At 34.3% G+C, this 18,610-nt stretch overlaps 2 protein-coding genes across 3 annotated transcripts; one reads left to right on the top strand and one right to left on the bottom strand.

Annotated features, from left to right (window-relative positions):
• Positions 1-3,163: 3,163 nt before the first annotated feature.
• On the top strand, positions 3,164-9,130 carry SUT2 (sucrose transport protein SUC3). 2 transcript variants are annotated; one of them, XM_004143727.3, is made up of 14 exons: positions 3,164-3,782; positions 4,047-4,112; positions 5,315-5,413; positions 5,514-5,578; positions 5,701-5,785; positions 5,883-5,916; positions 6,086-6,185; positions 6,277-6,352; positions 6,666-7,013; positions 7,191-7,334; positions 7,516-7,749; positions 7,828-7,891; positions 7,977-8,020; positions 8,583-9,130. In XM_004143727.3, the coding sequence occupies exons 1-14, from the start codon at positions 3,492-3,494 to the stop codon at positions 8,751-8,753; spliced, it is 1,821 nt and encodes a 606-aa protein (XP_004143775.1). In that variant the 5' UTR covers positions 3,164-3,491; the 3' UTR covers positions 8,754-9,130.
• A 3,287-nt stretch (positions 9,131-12,417) lies between these two features.
• Positions 12,418-16,271, bottom strand: LOC101205584 (cell division topological specificity factor homolog, chloroplastic). The gene is made up of 2 exons (XM_004143728.3): positions 16,065-16,271; positions 12,418-13,233 (listed from the first exon to the last, which is right to left on the bottom strand). The coding sequence occupies exons 1-2, from the start codon at positions 16,149-16,151 to the stop codon at positions 12,640-12,642; spliced, it is 681 nt and encodes a 226-aa protein (XP_004143776.1). The 5' UTR covers positions 16,152-16,271; the 3' UTR covers positions 12,418-12,639.
• Between the last annotated feature and the right edge of the window lie 2,339 nt (positions 16,272-18,610).

The raw sequence follows: 18,610 nt of genomic DNA, 5'->3' as shown, positions 1-18,610 counted from the left end.
TGTCCTTGTATGCTTAATTTAGATTACGGCTAGTAGGACGTGTTAATAAAGGTTCGTGCAGAGATTAGTATAAAATAGGTCACTTCATATGAACATTTCTTCCATTTTACTCTTGCGATTTGGCTGAAATTACTCTCAAAAGATCACAAATTTATTCTAGTTTCTAGACTAGGGCTTTCGAACAAATTTCAGCAAGAGAGGGTTGAGTTTGAGTTGAAGAAAGTGAGAAAGGTCAGTTTTCAGGTGAATTTGAGCAAAGTTGATTTTCAAATGGCTGCAGAGTTCATTCTTTAGAATTTGAAGCTGAAATTTTAAGATAAGAGAGTTGAGATGTTTTTAAGAATTTTTGTAGAATGAAGTTTCCTCAAAATAATTTTGGACTTTTATTTATGATTATTGAAATTCAGGTTATGTTTTTGGATAAAAAAATATGTTTCTGGACAAGTCAGTGGTTGGCCGAGTGACAAGGTAAGCTAGGCGAGATAGGCAGATGTTTTGGTGATCATGGAGATTAGTGTACGTTGAGGTTGGCGTTAGATGTATGACCTGTGCCCAAGGTTAAGGTTTATGGTTTTATAAATGTTTTTATTGGAACCAAGATGTCTAAAAAATACCCACTATGGGGCAGGATTACAAGCGTCAATGAATTTGAGGTAAGGACATTTATCTCCAAGATTGGAGTTAGGGACGTCTATCTCCCAGGAACAGGGATTGGGGATGTCCATCTCTGAAGTTTGGAGTTGGTATTGAGTAATCTGTACCACCTCCCAGGAGTAGATACTTGAGTTTCGAGTAGGAAAACAAGGCTTTATGTTACTATTTCTAAATGCTTTAAGGTTTAAACTTTCATGTTATAGTTTATCGTTTATTGTTTCGAGGATTTTATGAATTATTGTTTCTAAAGATTTATGAAAAGTTATTTATAAAACTATCACTCATTGGGCTCGTTTAGCTCACACTCTTCAAAATATTTTCTCACTTTCCAGGTAGAGACCATGTCCTCAGAGCCTAAATCGTTGCTACATGTCTGCTGAAGGATTTCTTGTTGTCATCGTATGTGTTCTGTTATTTTGTACTTGCAATCAGTTAGTCTTTAGTATTGTAGTTTTTGGAAAGACTGTTGTTAGGTTTTGTTCTATGTAAATAAAACTACGTCATGTCTGTATAAAAGTTTGTGTTAGAATAAAAGGGGTTTTACCCAGTTGTGTTTAGAATTTATGTGTTAGCTTCCTACTGTCGTTTACAGTTTAATGGTTAAGGTTAAGGGTCAGCTGGTATCACTCTTGAAGTGAGTGATATCGATTGACTTCACGCCACGTCTCAGTCCAAGCAAATAGGTGCTCGGGGAGAGGTGTGACAAACTCAAACTCATGTTTCGATAAGTTGACATAAAAATGTGAATGATATAAAAATTTTCAAGCCAAGCTTATGCACCAAATTTATAGTTTGATTAAGTTAACACATCAATCAAGGTCAAAGCCAAGAACATATAATTTGCACCTTGATTTAAAATTTTGTATTTTTCGAAATTCACCCACTTATATACGTGCATAAACAACAAAAAGGAAACATTAATTGAATTAGAAACTTTGAACCAATAACAAATTCTCACCGCTTTGATTTTTTGAGTCATACAAACCCTGTTTAATCATTTATTTTAGATTTCTAGATCGTTTAGCTTTTCGTTGCATTACATGCTTTACTAATCTTTCAAGGAACATATTATGATCCTCTGAAAATGTGAGATTTTTATGTTTAGGAGATGGACCCCAAAAATATAACTTAACTAATTTACAAATTAATATCAATTATTCATTAATAGTAACTCTAATTAACTATTAAATATAAATATATTATTTAAATTTAATAAATGGACATCTTTAAAAATAGTCTTCTATCACTCTAGTATTTACAAGTTATTGCAAAATTTTGGATTCTATCACTGATAGTCATAGAATTTGCTATAGGTTATAAGTATTTTGTAAGATTTGTTATTTTTTAAAATCTCTTTTAATAAATTATAACTAACATTTATATCATTAATAATTTATGCCATTTAACCATCGATATAAATTATTATTATTCATTATCAATGTTCTAATTAGTTTATATTAATTTAACTATTTTTATTATTAAATTAATTACATTTAATTCAGAAGTATTTCTTGATGAACTTTTACAAAAATAACAAAAATGATAATAGAGTTCATGTCATAACATTTTCTAAATTTGTTAAAATAACAAATTTAAAAGTGATGATCATTTGATAGCCCTATATTAGTGTCTGATAGTCTTATGATTATCGATAAATATCATTCATTTTGCCATATTCGTAATATGCACAAAAAAGAAAAAAAAAATGCCACAAGCTGTTTTTTTTAAGTTTTTGTCAATTGATGTAATTTTTTTTATTTTACTAACTAAATAATTAAATAATATAACGTTAAATTAATTTAGGTTAAGTTAGTTGTTTTAGTTAAGTAATTATTTAATTTTATTTTCTACAAATTATTGAATTGAACACAAATATTTAAATTATAGACATGAATTATCATGCAAATTCAAATGCAAACCCTAACTATCTCACACATTTAAAACTCATACATTCAATTGTTTGATAGTTAATAACTATATCGATGAAATAGTGTCTAAGCGAATTTACTAAACAAATGATCTACGATTGTTTAGATTACGATACCGTAGTTCTTTTTTAAACAATGAAAAAAAACTTCATATTTAAGCGATTATATTGACCATAACAAATGAATGTCGTGTTGATTATGGTAAGTGATCGTATAGTCAAATGTAGATGATCGTTAAAAACTTCAAATCTAACAATCAGTTTTTAACAATAATATTACCATGATAAACAAGCATGTTGATTATGAAAAGCGATCGTTTAGATCACGAGTAGTTCTTTTCAAACGATGAGAAAATGCTTTAAATTTAAAGTAGTGATAATTTAAAACGATATTTGAACGAATTTGATATTTTCAAGTTCTTAAATAATCATGATATTCTCAAAAATTAAAATGAATAAAGTATTGAAGTAATGGTAATGTTGCCGAAAATGAAGAATATGAATGAGGAGATTTAATTATTGCTGGGTTTGGTTGCATTGATATAAATTATTGAAAGTTTAATTTATGGGTCAATTCCAATTCACACTCTAATCTTAGAAATTTCATGAATTAAAAAAAAAAAAAAGCCTCATTCAATTCAAACTTCTTTTCAATCCTTCAATACACATTTTTCTCAAGATCCTTCACCCTCCTTTTGGCGGCGATACCATTTTTGTTCTTCTCCAATGGCGGTGAATTTCAACTGAAGCCACACCTTCATCATTCATCTTTCCATTCCATCCAATTTTCCCTCCATTCACACCTTCCTCTCAACAACTGTGATTGGATCTCCATTGGAAGCTTCAGATCTGTGTACGGATCTTATGTAACCGGCCGTGTTTTGCCCCTTCCTTTTCATTAGCTCCACTCATGGCGGCCAACCCCAACTCCGTTTCCTTCAGGGTTCCCTACAGGAACCTCCATGATGCAGAAGTGGAGATGGTGGCTGTCGATGAACACCAGCTTCACGGGATCGATCTCAATTCTCCTTCTTCTGATGGATGTCCCAATGGAAGCCAACCTGAACACAGTTTTCCCTCTTCGCCCCATATTAGATCTAAGCCCAGTAGTTTGATTATCTTAATTCTCAGTTGTACTATCGCTGCCGGTGTTCAATTTGGTTGGGCATTACAGCTTTCCCTTCTAACTCCCTATATTCAGGTATTCTTTCTCCCTTCTCCTCTGATTTTGTTTACATCTTTGGATGTGTGATTCAGTTTGTTTTCATAATTCCTTAGTTACGACATTCTTTGAGTAGTTGCCGTATTATCTTCAGTTGCATAGTGTATTACTTGTGCGTTGTGTTGGTATTAGTTATTTCTAGCTCATATCATTCGACGTTTATATTTGTTTAGAGTTTCCTATTTCTAGTTTTACACTTTGCTTGATTGCTAATTTCTTCGACTCTTTTGTCTCATTTTGCAGACGCTCGGAATTGAGCATGCATTTTCTTCCTTTATTTGGCTATGTGGTCCCATCACTGGGCTCGTGGTACGTGATGATAATTGTTTCATATCAATTCTTCCCTAATTTTACCTGCTGTTGATGATATCAGCGAAAAATTTATCCATGATTGATAGAAAATGCACCCATTTTTCACTTAACGTTTGGTGTAAGCGATTCAAATATTATGCATTATAATCTTATCTTACCATGTTTGTGGATTAATAGGTTCATTTTTCTTTATTATGCTGTCGACAACCATGGATTAGAATCTTCTAGCTAGTTGATTGTCTAGTGGGGTTAATCGTGACTGTTAGGTATAATGTATATATAGTTATGGATTGGTCGCTTTTTATTAATATTATTCCCATATGTTTCTTTTTTGTATGGTTTTCTTATCTCTACATTTTGAAGCAAAGGTCTGTTGCCTGGCTTGTATCTAGCATGCACTCTTCAGAGAAAGCCATGTTAATAATACCCAGGTTGGTGTGAATTATAAGAAGAGATGTTAAATTTTAAAGGGAGATAGATTTTGATCATTGAAGATCAACAAGATATGGGTTTTTTTTTTTTTTTCCAAGAATATTTTTGACTTATATATGCTCTCTATTATCAGTAACATAGGGATTGGCTATTTGATAGGACCTGAAATTACAGAATTCAAATACTAGTGTTTCAAGATGAACTGAAACAAGAAAATACAAATAACACAACTACTACAAAATTTACAACCTATCGAATAAAACTTCAAACAACAATATAAAAACCAGAACAATATGAACTGCACTCAGAACCTGTAACCTCTGCCCTCCACCCTCGGATTTGGCAGCCCACTTCTCACTAACTTTTTCCCCCTTATCCTTCTAACTTCCTCCCTTTTATATCATGTTTTATTGTAACTAACCTTGGGTCTCACCAGAGAAGTTACCTCTTTCTATCTCAATTTCATTATCTTCCTCACGTATATTTTTACCCTTATTTCTCCTGCTGTACGCAAATCTTATTGGAGGTCTAACACTATTTCAATCTCTTTCCTTGGACGAGATGACAATTCTTTATCTTTCCAATTTTTTTTGTACTTTGGCTACTCTTTTGCTGACCCTTGACTTTTAATTATAGTCATGTACATAGCATTTACTTTACTTCGGATTCTTTCTTTTTGATCTGATGGATTTCTGCTGAAGCAATTGAATTTTTCATCTTTGTTGATTTTGGTATTATTTTTTTTTTAAATATTTGGTTGGTTTTAGGTTCAACCATGTGTCGGTATATGGAGTGATAAGTGTTCTTCAAAATATGGAAGGAGGCGTCCCTTCATTCTTGCTGGGTCCTTAATGATAGCAGTTGCTGTAAGCTGTGTTCTTCTGGGTACTTGTTTTGTTTCCTTTTTGATTAGCAATTATCACCTTAAGTATTAGAAAGTAAATGGTTATTTATTATTTTAAATAGGTGGTGTTGATTGGATTTTCTGCTGACATTGGATATATATTAGGAGATACAAAGGAGCATTGCAGGTTTGTTGGCGCATCTTTATAGATTTATTCCTTTTATTATTTTGCTTGGCCCTCTTTTGTATTTGTTTCTGTGAGCAAGCATGAAATTTTAAGTTTTGAATTGCTCGGTCATGCTCATGCAGAGTATATAAGGGTACACGAACAAGGGCAGCTATTATCTTTGTAATAGGGTTTTGGATGCTTGATCTTGCAAACAATACGGTGCAGGTATTTCTTAAAAAGACTAGGTGCTTGTATTTTCTGTCTCTTCTGTATTAAAAGTATTTGTATGAGTACAATAAGTTTTCTTGTGACCATATTTCAGGGTCCTGCTCGTGCTCTTCTAGCTGATTTATCAGGTTACTCTCCTCCCCTCAAAAGATAAAAAAATAAAAATAATAATAAAGATGATAATTTGGCAGTAATGGTAATGCATTTAGTTTCTGTGGGCATAAATATTTGTGACTTCTCTTTTGAATCATATACGCTTGATAAACACTCAGGATTGTCTTGTTTTCTTTATTCTAGGTCCTGATCAGCACAATGTTGCAAATGCGGTATTTTGTTCATGGATGGCTGTTGGTAATATTCTAGGTTTTTCAGCAGGAGCTAGTGGAAACTGGCACAAGTAATATTTTGAACCAGATCTCAAACAATTAAATGTTACCATACCTTTTTTTTGTATGACATGTTCCCATACCTTTTTTTTTGTATCGCAGATGGTTTCCTTTTCTCTTAAGTAATGCTTGCTGCGAAGCCTGTGGAAACCTTAAAGCTGCATTTCTTATTGCTGTGGTGAGTAACAGATATTCATATAGTTAAATATCTGTGATGTAGAATTTCTTTTATGGTAATTTCTGTGAGAAGAATGAAGCAATATAGTTAAATATCCATGATGTAGAATTTCGTTTATGGTGATTTCTGTGAGAAGAATGAAGCAATATTGCACCACCATTCTTCACCCATTATGTAAAAGACAGATGCTTTATCATGTTTAGTTCTTATGCTCGTGTATTTTGTTAAATGGAGATAACAGTTTCATCTTTTTGTTTGTGACTAAACCTTGGTCTCCAACTGCAGTTCTAACATCTGCATTTTACATATGCAGCTTTTTCTAACCATATGTACTCTTGTTACAATATATTTTGCCGATGAAGTTCCACTTACTGCTGTAGATCAACCACCACGCTTATCAGATTCTGCTCCCCTGTTGAATGGGAGTGAACAAAATAGTCCTGATATTTTAAAACCAGAACTTAATGGTTTGAATGGGAGCAGCGTTGACTATGGCCATCATGAAAATATTAATTTGAAAAATTCGAAAGCAGAAAGTGAGGAAAATCAAAGCGAAGGTTATTATGATGGTCCTGCAACAGTAATAGTTAAATTGTTGACTAGTTTAAGACATTTACCACCTGCCATGCATTCAGTGCTTCTTGTGATGGCTCTTAGCTGGGTAGGTTCTTCATCTCTTAATTAAAATCTTATTTCTGCTCTGATATTTTCCTCTCAGCTTTGCATCTCTCCATAAGAATCTATTCGTAGCAATTTCCCAGTGGATCTAGTTATTAGTTATGTATCCATGTATAACAGCTCTTGAATATTGCCTTTGGTGCTTGCATTTTACATGCAGTTATCTTGGTTTCCCTTCTTCTTATTTGACACGGATTGGATGGGAAGGGAAGTGTATCATGGGGACCCAAAGGGCAGTTTGACTGACGAACGGGTTTATGATCAGGGTGTCAGAGAAGGTGCATTTGGTTTGCTATTGAATTCTGTAAGAACCCAAGATTTGATTGCATTACTAGTTTGAGGTTCCCATATGTTTTGTGTTGTAATTTTAGTTTGATTCAAGTGAGTTGTCTTTTTTACATTTTAGATGTTAGTTATGATGTTATTTGATTACAGAAGTGTCTCAGATTTTAATCTTTTGTTTGTTTTTATTTATTTTCTTGTAGGTTGTTCTTGGTATCAGTTCTTTCTTTATAGAGCCCATGTGTCAGCGCATGGGAGCCAGGGTTGTCTGGGCAATGAGCAACTTTATTGTGTTTGCATGCATGACGGGAACTACTATTATTAGTTTAATATCCGTCAGTCATTACTCTGAAGGAATTGAACATATTATTGGGGGAAACTCAACAATAAAAAATGCTGCCTTGGCTGTTTTTGCACTTCTTGGTTTTCCTCTTGCCGTAAATATCGACTCTTCTTTTAATCCTTCTCTTTCTATCACATCCGTGTAGTTAAATGTTCCTCATTCTCTGTTGCAGATAACATATAGTGTACCCTTCTCTTTGACGGCAGAATTGACTGCCGATTCTGGTGGTGGCCAAGGTTCGGATGGAGTTCGTCTAGCATTGTTTTTCTTGGTGTTTACAGACTAAATGGATTCTGATACCATAGAGACTGATTTTTGCAGGATTGGCTATAGGAGTTCTCAATCTTGCTGTTGTTATTCCCCAGGTATTGACACTATTTTGAAGATGTTTGAAAACATCTCAAGGAATACCGGATTTTCTATATCTTCAAGTACATACAATATTGTTTTTGTTAGTATTAGATTAATTTTCCTTTTGGCTTCAACAATTCTGGATTTAGGATAAATGAACTAGTGTTTGCTATCGTTTTTGGAGCAAAATTTTCACGCTGCTTTTATGTAAATACCTAATTACTTTTTTCCTTAAAAGTATTTATGTAAAACTGTTCGATTCTTAATCATCTGATGGCGTTTGTTAGTAAGTCTTTTATTTCTTTTGTTTCATATCTATTTTCAAATGAAAAACTTCAGCTTTGGATTTGAATTTCAAGCATCAAGAGAAAATCATTCTGGACTTCTCAATATTGATCTTGTTTATTCTCTACTCTTCTTTCGCTAATTCTTTTATGTAGCTTAGGATTTTATCATGCATTCAAGTGATAACTATTCCCACTTCTCCCCTTTTGCTTCATTAAAAGAATTACATTTCTCTTACATTTGTTCATTACAGCACTAACTAACATGGATCATACATTTTTATTTGTTAAGATGATTGTATCCCTGGGAGCTGGGCCATGGGATGCATTATTCAGTGGAGGAAACATTCCTGCATTTGCTTTGGCCTCTATATGTGCTCTTGCGGCTGGAGTCGTTGCAGTTCTTAGATTGCCTAATCAAATAAGCAGTTCTTTCAAATCCACGGGTTTTCATTTTGGTTAGAAAAAAGAAGTAAACAGCCGTCATATTTTTGAATATGCAAATGCTTTGTTGGCAGCGAAGGAAAACAAAATTCCTGGAGTTGCTCCCGTAGAAAGAAGGCTGCTGGATTTCAAGTGCTATCAATACAGCGGTACCGTATATCTTTCTTTAAAAGAAACTAATATATGCATTCAATATTCATATTCATTTATTTATTTTCTTCCCAATTATGTGGGTGCCTGTACCATAGATCAGTGTATATTTTGGTATTCTAAGATGAATAATGGTGAGATATATAATGATAATGAGAATGTCTCGCTCCCACGTTTATGTTAATTGTTTGGTCTTGTAGAAAATATATATGATAACAACATCATTTGTTTCTTTTGGTAGACTAATGCTTTGTGCCCCTTTTTCTTCTTTTCCTCTACAATCCATAACAGAGTGAATGTTTCTAAAATAATGTTGCATGGGTATATGGATTTTATCAATAACTAAGAAAACTATGATTAATTGAGTTTTTATTTCTTTTACTTCTTTATTATTAATTCTTATTTCTCTTTTTAACTTTGCTTCTCCAGGAAGATTTATTGAAATATCTTCGTAATTAAAAGAAGAAATTAACTTACTAAAGCAATGAACAATTTTCAGCCCGTTACTGATCATAATGAATGGCAACAACATCAAGAAGAGAAAGAAGGGAAGTGGTGGGAGAGAGAGAGACCGAAACAACTAACGAAACAAAACAAAAATAAACTAATTTGATAAAATTGTTTAGCATGCCACCCTAATTTTCCGTTAATCAACTAACGACAAAATTGATGTAGGGATCATGTACAATTATTTTCTAACATCGAATACGAAAGTGTTGCTTCCGAGACTACTATATGGTAAGAGTTTTAGAATCCAACTAAGAAAAATGGAAAAAGAGATTAATGTTTTTGTTCACAAAACAAAGAAGATGGTAAAATTGACATGTACTCAAGGAGAGAAATAGACCCAAAATTGAGTCCACAATCCAGAGGGGAAAACGAGTATAGTTGAGAAATCCTTTTGAATGAACAACCACAATCTTTGTGCTTGATAGCTCAAATCAAGAAAAAACACCAATGGATGAAGTGTGATTAAAACTTCATATTCCTTTCCTTTTTTAATACCTCCAATTATACATTTCCTTTCCTGCACAACATCAAATAAATTTACTTCTAAGAACGAACCTTTCTCTCACACCATATTGAATCAATAAATTAAAAATTCCTAAAATTTGTACCTCTTTGGTAAAGATAATCTTCTTATTGTCATTAGAAAACGTGGCTTCTGAATCTGATAAATTAACAAAAACTGTGGCAAATAGAGAGACAGTAAAACTTAATTGAGTTAAGACAATTTATAATTACAAATCAAATAATAACATAGATTGGATGATCTCAAAAGGAAGAATGTAGTTGGAATATAAAAATGATTACCTGAATGAGCATTTATTTCCAAAACAACACGTTTGAAGTCTTTTGAATCAATTGATACAAAAGCTTTATAATCAATACGCAATTCTTGGTTCACTTTGTAAGGTAACAAATTCAATTGGCGCGTCATAATTCTTGGTTCTTTCCCTAATATTAAAAATTACAACAATTTAATCACTTACCTTGTAATAATCTTCATGTTTAGTCAAGTTTTGACCATTAACATCATAAAGTAAGGTTTTTAAAAAATTATTATTAATTTGAGTTATGCATAAACCGTGTAAAACGAAATTGTTATTGAATGGATCTTAAAAGTAACGAAGTGCTTTTCTTTTTAACTAGAAGTGCACGCAAGAGACCCGATGCAATGTATTATCAATAGAAAATATACAAAAAAAAAAGGTTTGTAGTAAAAATGTCTTAATAAAACCATCACAAATTTCAAAAGCAAAAAACTAAAAGAGAAACAAAATAGTTATATCAAACATATAATTGAGTCCAAGAGGTGATCTTTGATTCGATCTTGAATAGGAAACAAGATTATCAACAATCCTAAAAGAAAAACAAGCTAAGATTCTTGATTCTTTCAAACCAAAAGAAAAAACAAGATTGGACATAAAAATGACAATAATTATTAAACTTAGCTTATTTTCAAAAGCTTTAACAGATGAGAGTCTAAGAAACAATAGAAGCCAATGCAGGTTAAGAAATCAAGAGTAAAAAATGAAATGAAAACCATATTGACGTACGATTAATTCTTGAATAATATATATGAAGTAAGAATGATGGTGGAGAAAGCAAACTTACTTGAAGAATTATAACGATCAAATGAAAGGAAGACAGCATCTAATGGTGGAATAATAGTGAAGTGCATTGAAGAATAATCTTGGAGTTCCATTTGGTACATAATAACATAAAACTTTTCAAGGGAAAATCTTAAATGGAGAGTCTCATCACAGAAAAAGAGGTTGAAAAATTCATTGGACATTTGGAGAGCAGCAACGAAACGAGAGGAATGGTGAGTGAGCATTAGAGTCAATGTGTTGGCTGTGCTTTTGATATCGACGTTTAGACCAACTTGACAAAGAACAGGGATTGATTCCAAAAGAAGAGCAAATTCATCAACCCTAAACATTAGCATGGTTAGTTCTTCGGAGAAATGGGATTGTGATTTCTCATTCTATGCAAAGCTAAGTTGTTACCTTTTTAAATATTATATGAATATGGTTTGATCCCAACGTAGACAACTTAAGATATATTCGAGATAAGAGATTTGATAATTTGATATAGGATCAATTACTTCTACACATGAACTTGACCATCTTCATTAGATTCAAATATAATTTAGGGAGAACATGATTATTTTTAGTTTCTCTTTATAACTAAAAAAAGTACTAGATCTAAAGAGAGTATCTTCCATATTGCTAAAGTGTTCTACTCGTTTGAATCTTAATAAAATCTGCTTATTCGAGCTATAAATTATAGCTCTCTAAACATAGGTGGAGTTCATCGAACTAGGTTAATAAAACTTTCTATGTTCTCTACATAGTTATTTATCTTTTTGCTTGTTTAGCTATTCTCCCAACTGTTAACTAAAGCAACTGCTACAAAAAAAAAAAAAAACATACTATTTTATTTACGTCAAGTTGCAAATCTAATGTTTCGCAGTTATGATATATCTTACATCTCTCCTTAACTAGAAAGCTTTCTTCTAGCCCTCTTTGTTTTTTCGAGCTGGTTTCTAGCTCGTATACAATTTTTTTTTGTTATTATTAATTGAAATGTACCATCTAGATTGGATTATGATGAAAGAATGCTAAAAAAGGTGTCCTAAAATTGAAATGTTCTGGTGTATCTCATTATCTGACTTTCTAGTTCTATTTTCTAGAAAAAGTTTGCATAACAAAAACAAGGTTATATATTTTGGAGGGAAGGTAAAAACTCATGAAACTAAAATAGATGTCTTTTTCTTAATATTGTTTTTATTCATGCTACTATTTTGATAATGAGTGGAGTTCTAAATCTCCGTTTTTATCTGTTTACCGGTGTTGAACATTAAAGTGTTTGACAACTACTTAAAATAGTTATTTGTCAAAAAAAACAATGTAAAATTTATCCCCATCAAGATTTTGAAAGAGAATAAAAAAAGAGAATATGGAGATTCGAATCAGACTATATCTTAATCAATGGATAAAAAGTTGGAACGCAAGAATAGGAAAAGATGAGACAAAGCGTAAAGGTGGGTTCTACTTCTAGACGGAAATAACTACAGCAAGATAAGGTAAAGAGTAAATCCAACTACAATCTCAGATGAAGTACAATTCTCTGACGCCTCGACAGAAATCGATGCAATTTATATACAAAAGAAGAAAGCTTTGGTTACTACCACTGTTCAAACACAAATGATTTATCAATTTCACTGATACAAAAAAGCATAGATGCATTCAATCTGGAATGAAGAAATCAAACCTCACATCAACAGAGCCAGACGTCTCTCCATTATCTTTGTACTCTATGTTTGTTATCGTTCCACTCTCATCTGCTTCTTGATATTCTGCTTTTACTCTCCTCACAGGTACCGTGACAGAGTAAATGGTTCCTAGATCAGAATCCGTGGACATGCTCAACTGAACTTTATCTTTCGATTCAATTTCTACAAAATCTGATAGAGCTCGTACAATATTGCTAACAATCTTCCGTTTAGCCTCATCGCTAACTGCACATCGGTCAGCAAAGAGGATCATCTTTAGTCGCTGCTTGGCAATCAAAGCATTGGAGTTTCTCTTTGATGCTGGACTTGGAAATAAAATTCTCCAAGCCAAGTTTAAACGCTCAAAGAAGTTCATGTTTATGGCATTCAGAAGGAAGGTTTCAGCTTCTTGACTTGATGTTTTTGATGACAGTTCAAAACTTTCTGAGCTCCCAGTAGTTATCTGTGAAATGCCACGCCTATTGCGACTATCAATTGCCGTGTTTCGCCATTTAAGTGCAACTTCATGACTGCTAGGCCCTCCACATGAAAATCCAGAGAATTCAACCTAAGAGCAAGCACAAATGCTGAAATAAGTAGCAAGGCATGTGCAAGTGTTTCAAAATCAAATTTTAGCAGAGTTTCCAATGACAATGAATTAGTCGTTTCAATTAAAGAACAGGATTCATGCTGAGATGCATGATCTGTGACGGTGCCCTTTCTGGTTCCATGATGTTATTGATAAAATTTTAATATCTACAGCAGGAGATAATGGGGAAACCCATTAAGCCAGCAAGTAGTGAGTTCGAACTGACTTCGTTATTAGGCCAGCAAGTAGTGAGAATCAAAGGAATATTTATAAGCTAAGACACATGGGAGGACAATTTTAGACTAAGAAGTTAGAGTTGGGAGAGAAGGTGAGCTTTTGAATTTTTTTTCTTAGGCTTGCATCTCTATGACTTTCCTTCTGGTTCGGTGTAAATTTATCAAATATTTACATTTGAACAATACTCGAAGATGAAATAGAAATGAACTGCTATGCTATCCCAACTATTTTCACTAGTGTGTAACTATCTCACAGTTGTCAGAACAGGACAAAATACTTTTTTTTTTTTTTTATGAAAACAACTTTCACTAGAAACTGTGCAGTGTGATTTGTTCAGTTTAATGAAAAGTAATCCATCACCACAACATGATAAGGAATAATCCGATTTTACATCATGTATTCACATTCTTCACTATGTCCTAAACCTAGTTTTAGGAGGTGGATCTCCCAACAATTTATTTGATAAGAACACGAGAAATATATTGAACATAGAAGGCACAAAAGAACAGCTAAGGGCAAGATAGAGGAATCCCCATCCAAACATCTAGAGAAGAGTCTTCCCATCATTAGGATATCTCCAATTTCAAGAAACTTCGTGGCCAATAAAAAATTGCAACAATGGAAAATCAAATGGTTATATGATTTTTCATGAAGTCCTAGATAATTTTTAAATCTTTCGTTCTATTTCATCCCAATCAATTGTCCTCCTCCTCCATCTACCACTCTCCACGTGACTTTTCCCTCTTAAAGTATGAAATCTGTAATTTAATCTTAAAACTCCATCCAATTCGCTAATCTTTACAACTTCTCTTTTTCTTTATCCCACAACTGAAGTTGGATTCTTGGAAGCTAATCATTATCTCCCATCTAAATAACTAAATTCTACATCTACTTCCCGAAACAATTCCCTTTACAATAGAAGTCTAAGTTCAACCTCATTCTTTTACCCAAGATGATTTGAAAAAATATATTACTCCTTCCTTGAATGCAAAACCATAATCTCAACAAATAAAAATGTTATTAAACTTCAGTCATAACCATAACATCTACTATTCTCCTGCTTCCACAGTTGCATTACTAATTTCCTCAAACCCCACATTTCATCATCCATCGACCGTTCCTTTTTAGACCGGTGAGTTTTGCCACCACCTGTCCAAGACCCGTGAATCTGAAATCTCAAATATATATCTCCCTATTATCCAATCATTAATAATCATCAAAGGGTCCTAGTTACAAAAGCATTTCCTATGGGTGGGGAGCAACACCAGTAAACATATAAGTCGTACGCTGTTACAGAAACAATCAAGCGAAGATTAACTCTTAAGAAAATCTAAAGATTTATCCCCGTGCCATACGAGCTCTTCACAGTTCCACGGAGTCTTGCCTTTCCTTTATCAGCACCCCATAACAAAAGCTTCAAAAGACAAGTTCAATCTTTGGAAAATGAAACTCCCATCCTTTCAACACAAATGGGCAATGAAGAAAGTGATCGTCCAAGGACTCATTTTCTTTGAAGCACTGGTAATATAGCCAACCAGACAAATATTTCTTTAATTTCATTTCTAGAAAAAGCCTTATAATCTATCATCACAGACCCACCGAGCAATCTTTTTTAAAGCTTCTCTGGGGTATCAGATTTTTGTAAGCCAACCACAAAGAAACACCTTCAGTTTATAAAGAATTATAAATTTCTACACATGTATCACCCAAGGGTATTTCTGCTTAGGCGACATGAGCGTGGCATTAAGGAACGCCAATTAAGAGGTGAACTTACCAAGCTTTGGGACCAGAGAATTTTAGTGTGGCCTCTTCCTAGATGAACCAAATTAGTTCTCTCTAGGAGGGATAACCAATGCTAAACACTATATGAAAACACCCTCTCTCCACGCTCCGATTCCAACATTGACTTTCAAAAATCCAGAAATCTGCTATGGAGGCACCCTTTTTTCATTGAGATAGCATATAAATAAGGAACAAAGTCGCTCTGAGAAAGAAAAATCCATCCAGATATCCACCTAAAAGCAAATTTTTCGTACCAGTCCCAGCTAATTTAATCTTCACAAAACAGAAGAAAATGTCAATTTTGGCTATGTCTACCCAAGTACAAGATCACAATCTTGGTTACCCCCACAATAATTCTTACACAAAGAACAACATCTAAGATCTGTATATTTATAATTGGAATAAAACGGTAAAACTTGTAAATAAGGAGGGGTTTATGTTTGCCAATCCAATTGCTATCGGCCACTGAAAACTCGTCCTGCAGAGACATCGGATACGTGGAATTAAGCCCCAAGTGTGAACTAGAGCATTTATAATAAAACTAGCGATTGAGGAGCTAAGTGAAGAAAAAAAGGTGCTACAGTTCACAGAAAAACCTAGAAATCTGGAAATAAAAACAATGGGAAAAAATCCAAGTGCAGAGGTAGGGCCTCCAATACAACCAAAAGAAGAAATGGGGAAGAAAGAAGGCATTTAAACACAGAATCCAGAACCCCATAACTTTCAGCCACCAAATTCTAGGTACACAAATAGAAGGAGAAAGAGAGAGAGAAAGAAGAGAAATTGGGGACCTTTGAAGAAGGAAAAGAAGGGCGGAGAGGGTGAGAATGGTGAGAGCAGAGTGTTGCGGAGACTCTGAGATCTCCAGAAACCGCCATTTTGAGTATTGGTTTCGGCTTCAGCTTGGGGGTGTCGTCGTTGGTGGGTTGTGTTGTGTTGTGTTTTGTTAGTGGGCGCACTCTCAGCTTTCAGTTCACCTAAATGATTTAAATGTTCTAATTAAGTATTTAAGGAATTATAATGGGTGCCAATGCAAATTAGAGAAATTCGAAATGAAGTTAAGATTTCTTGGACTTTGCCTCTGTACAAAAATAATTTATTGGCCAATTCCCTTTTTTTTCTTTTCTATAATTCTAATTTACCATTTTTTTTTTTTTGGTATAGAATGGACCCTTGAATCTTATTTTATTTTCTTTGTACTTCAAATTTAACCTTTTTTCACACCATTTCATCCTAGTTTTTCATGTCTTCTTCGTGATTTTCTATTGACAATTATATTACACTCCGTTGTGGTAGAATTCGGGGAACAATAACAAAATGGAATGAAGAGAAAAGAAGGCAAGAGAGCAAAGGAAGAAAAGGCCAAAAGTGGCCAAGCAAGCTTGGTTGTTCTCAACCATCCAAGTCCAAGCCTGCTGAAAACACCCCACGGTGTTGCACAATGCCCTATAATAGAACCCAAGGACGAAGAAATGTGGCCCATGGGGGCCAAGATGGACTAATCAACCTCAAGCCAAGTCAAGCCAACTTTGAACCAATTTAGGAGAAAATTCCTATTTTGGCTACGAAAAAGGACAATGAGTCTAAAAATGAAGGAGGATACCACCAAAAACTATAAAAAGGAAGGAAAATTCTCAATTCCTTGTCGTCGAGCCAACCAATCAAAATAAACCCTTCAGCCCTAAATAATCGAATCAGGACATTTTTCAAGATTTTTTTTCTGATCCAACCGCGTTCATTGACGACACGTTTAAAGAGCAAGAAGATGGGACACTTAGCCCTGAGTTATTCCCCACAAGAAAAGATCAAGTGGATGTTGTTAATGACTCACTCCAAAGGGAAGAGGAAACAAACCCAGGTAGATGTCGAGACACATCTTCCCCACTACCAAAGCAAACTGCAAAGACTTGCTCACAAAACATCAAGCTAAAAGAGGCAGTAAGAGAAGACGAAGAAGAAGTTGATGATGATTATCTCTTCAAATTCCTGGATCATTACGTATGTAAACCAATGAAGAAGGAATTTGAAGACATAATCTAGTGCCAAAGTAATTTACAAGAAATGCTCTTGTAGAGTCATGGACAACTTAGCGACTTAGAGCTTATAGTAGACAATGCAAGTGTCAAAACTGAGGTACAAATGAATTAACTTAAGGGAGAAATGACGAAGTTAAAACACAGAATCATGAGCTCCTAACACAACTTCTTGCAATCAGAGAACAAAATCAAGTGATAAGGGAGCAAAATGAAAATGCTGACTGGTTTGATTGAGGAACTGGTCGTGAGGTCCGATACACAATTCACAACTTGGTTAAGGTATCAACACCTTTTAGTGGTAGCACCATCCCAGTACCTCAAATTCCTCAGAGCATGGTGAGTCCCCTGATGCAATTTGACCCTACGGTTCAAGCAAGGAAGCATCAACAACCTCCATCATCACCACAACAGTCGCCACCACAACCACTGTGAAAGTCAAAATTTCTTTAACCTTCGGATTTGCTAAGATTGGTCAAAAACAAGAGAAAATGAAATTTATGGAAAAAGAAGGTAAAAATATTTGAAATTTAAGTTTAGGTTTGAGAATAAGAGAGAAGTTGAGAAATTTTGATTAAGTGTCAAAACTAGGTAATAAGATGTTTGGAGGTTATGTGGGCGAAAAAGGAAGGCAATGTAACCTCCAAAAGGGTGTCGTTGGGCAGTAAAGAGAGGCTTGAAAACCTCTAAGGATAGGCATGAGTTATGGAGTAGGCGACCAAAGTAAGGAAACTAACCTCCAAAAGATGATGCTTGGGCGTTTGAGGCTTGTCTTTGGGTGGCCAAGGACCACGTGAGGAACACCATGAAAGGTTATTTAGGCGAGAGATATGGCCATGCGAAGAAGGTTGGTGGGCGAGGAAGGTTGATGGCACGCAAGGAAGGCTTGGTGGCAAGTGTTTAGAGGTTATTTAACCGAAGGAAGAGTGTCATGTGAGAAAGGCTTGCGGCCAAGTGTGGGAGGTTAGCTAAGTGAAGAAGGTATCACGCGAGGAAGTTAGGCAGCCAAGGGATGACTTGGAGGTTAGCCATATGAGTAGGACAAGTATGTGGCATGTTAAGGGCATTTGATTAAAAGTAAGTCCAGGTGTCATTTCCATGTCACCATGCATTTGTGCAACCAAGGAGGACGTGGAGGAGATGCTAAGCTGTTAACAAGAGATTAAGAGGTGAGTCTAATCAAGATTAAGTGTCATCTTAATCACATGCAAGAGAATTTATAAATAGGCTAGCTTCAACAATCAATTTCTCACAACTTACTCGTGCAAAATCACTCAAATTAGTCTTGAAAGTTTAATAATTGA

The sequence above is a fragment of the Cucumis sativus genome, chromosome 5 (assembly GCF_000004075.3).
Source record: "Cucumis sativus cultivar 9930 chromosome 5, Cucumber_9930_V3, whole genome shotgun sequence".
In the NCBI taxonomy this organism is placed as follows: domain Eukaryota; kingdom Viridiplantae; phylum Streptophyta; class Magnoliopsida; order Cucurbitales; family Cucurbitaceae; genus Cucumis; species Cucumis sativus.
This window is presented reverse-complemented; position numbering and strand designations above follow the sequence as displayed.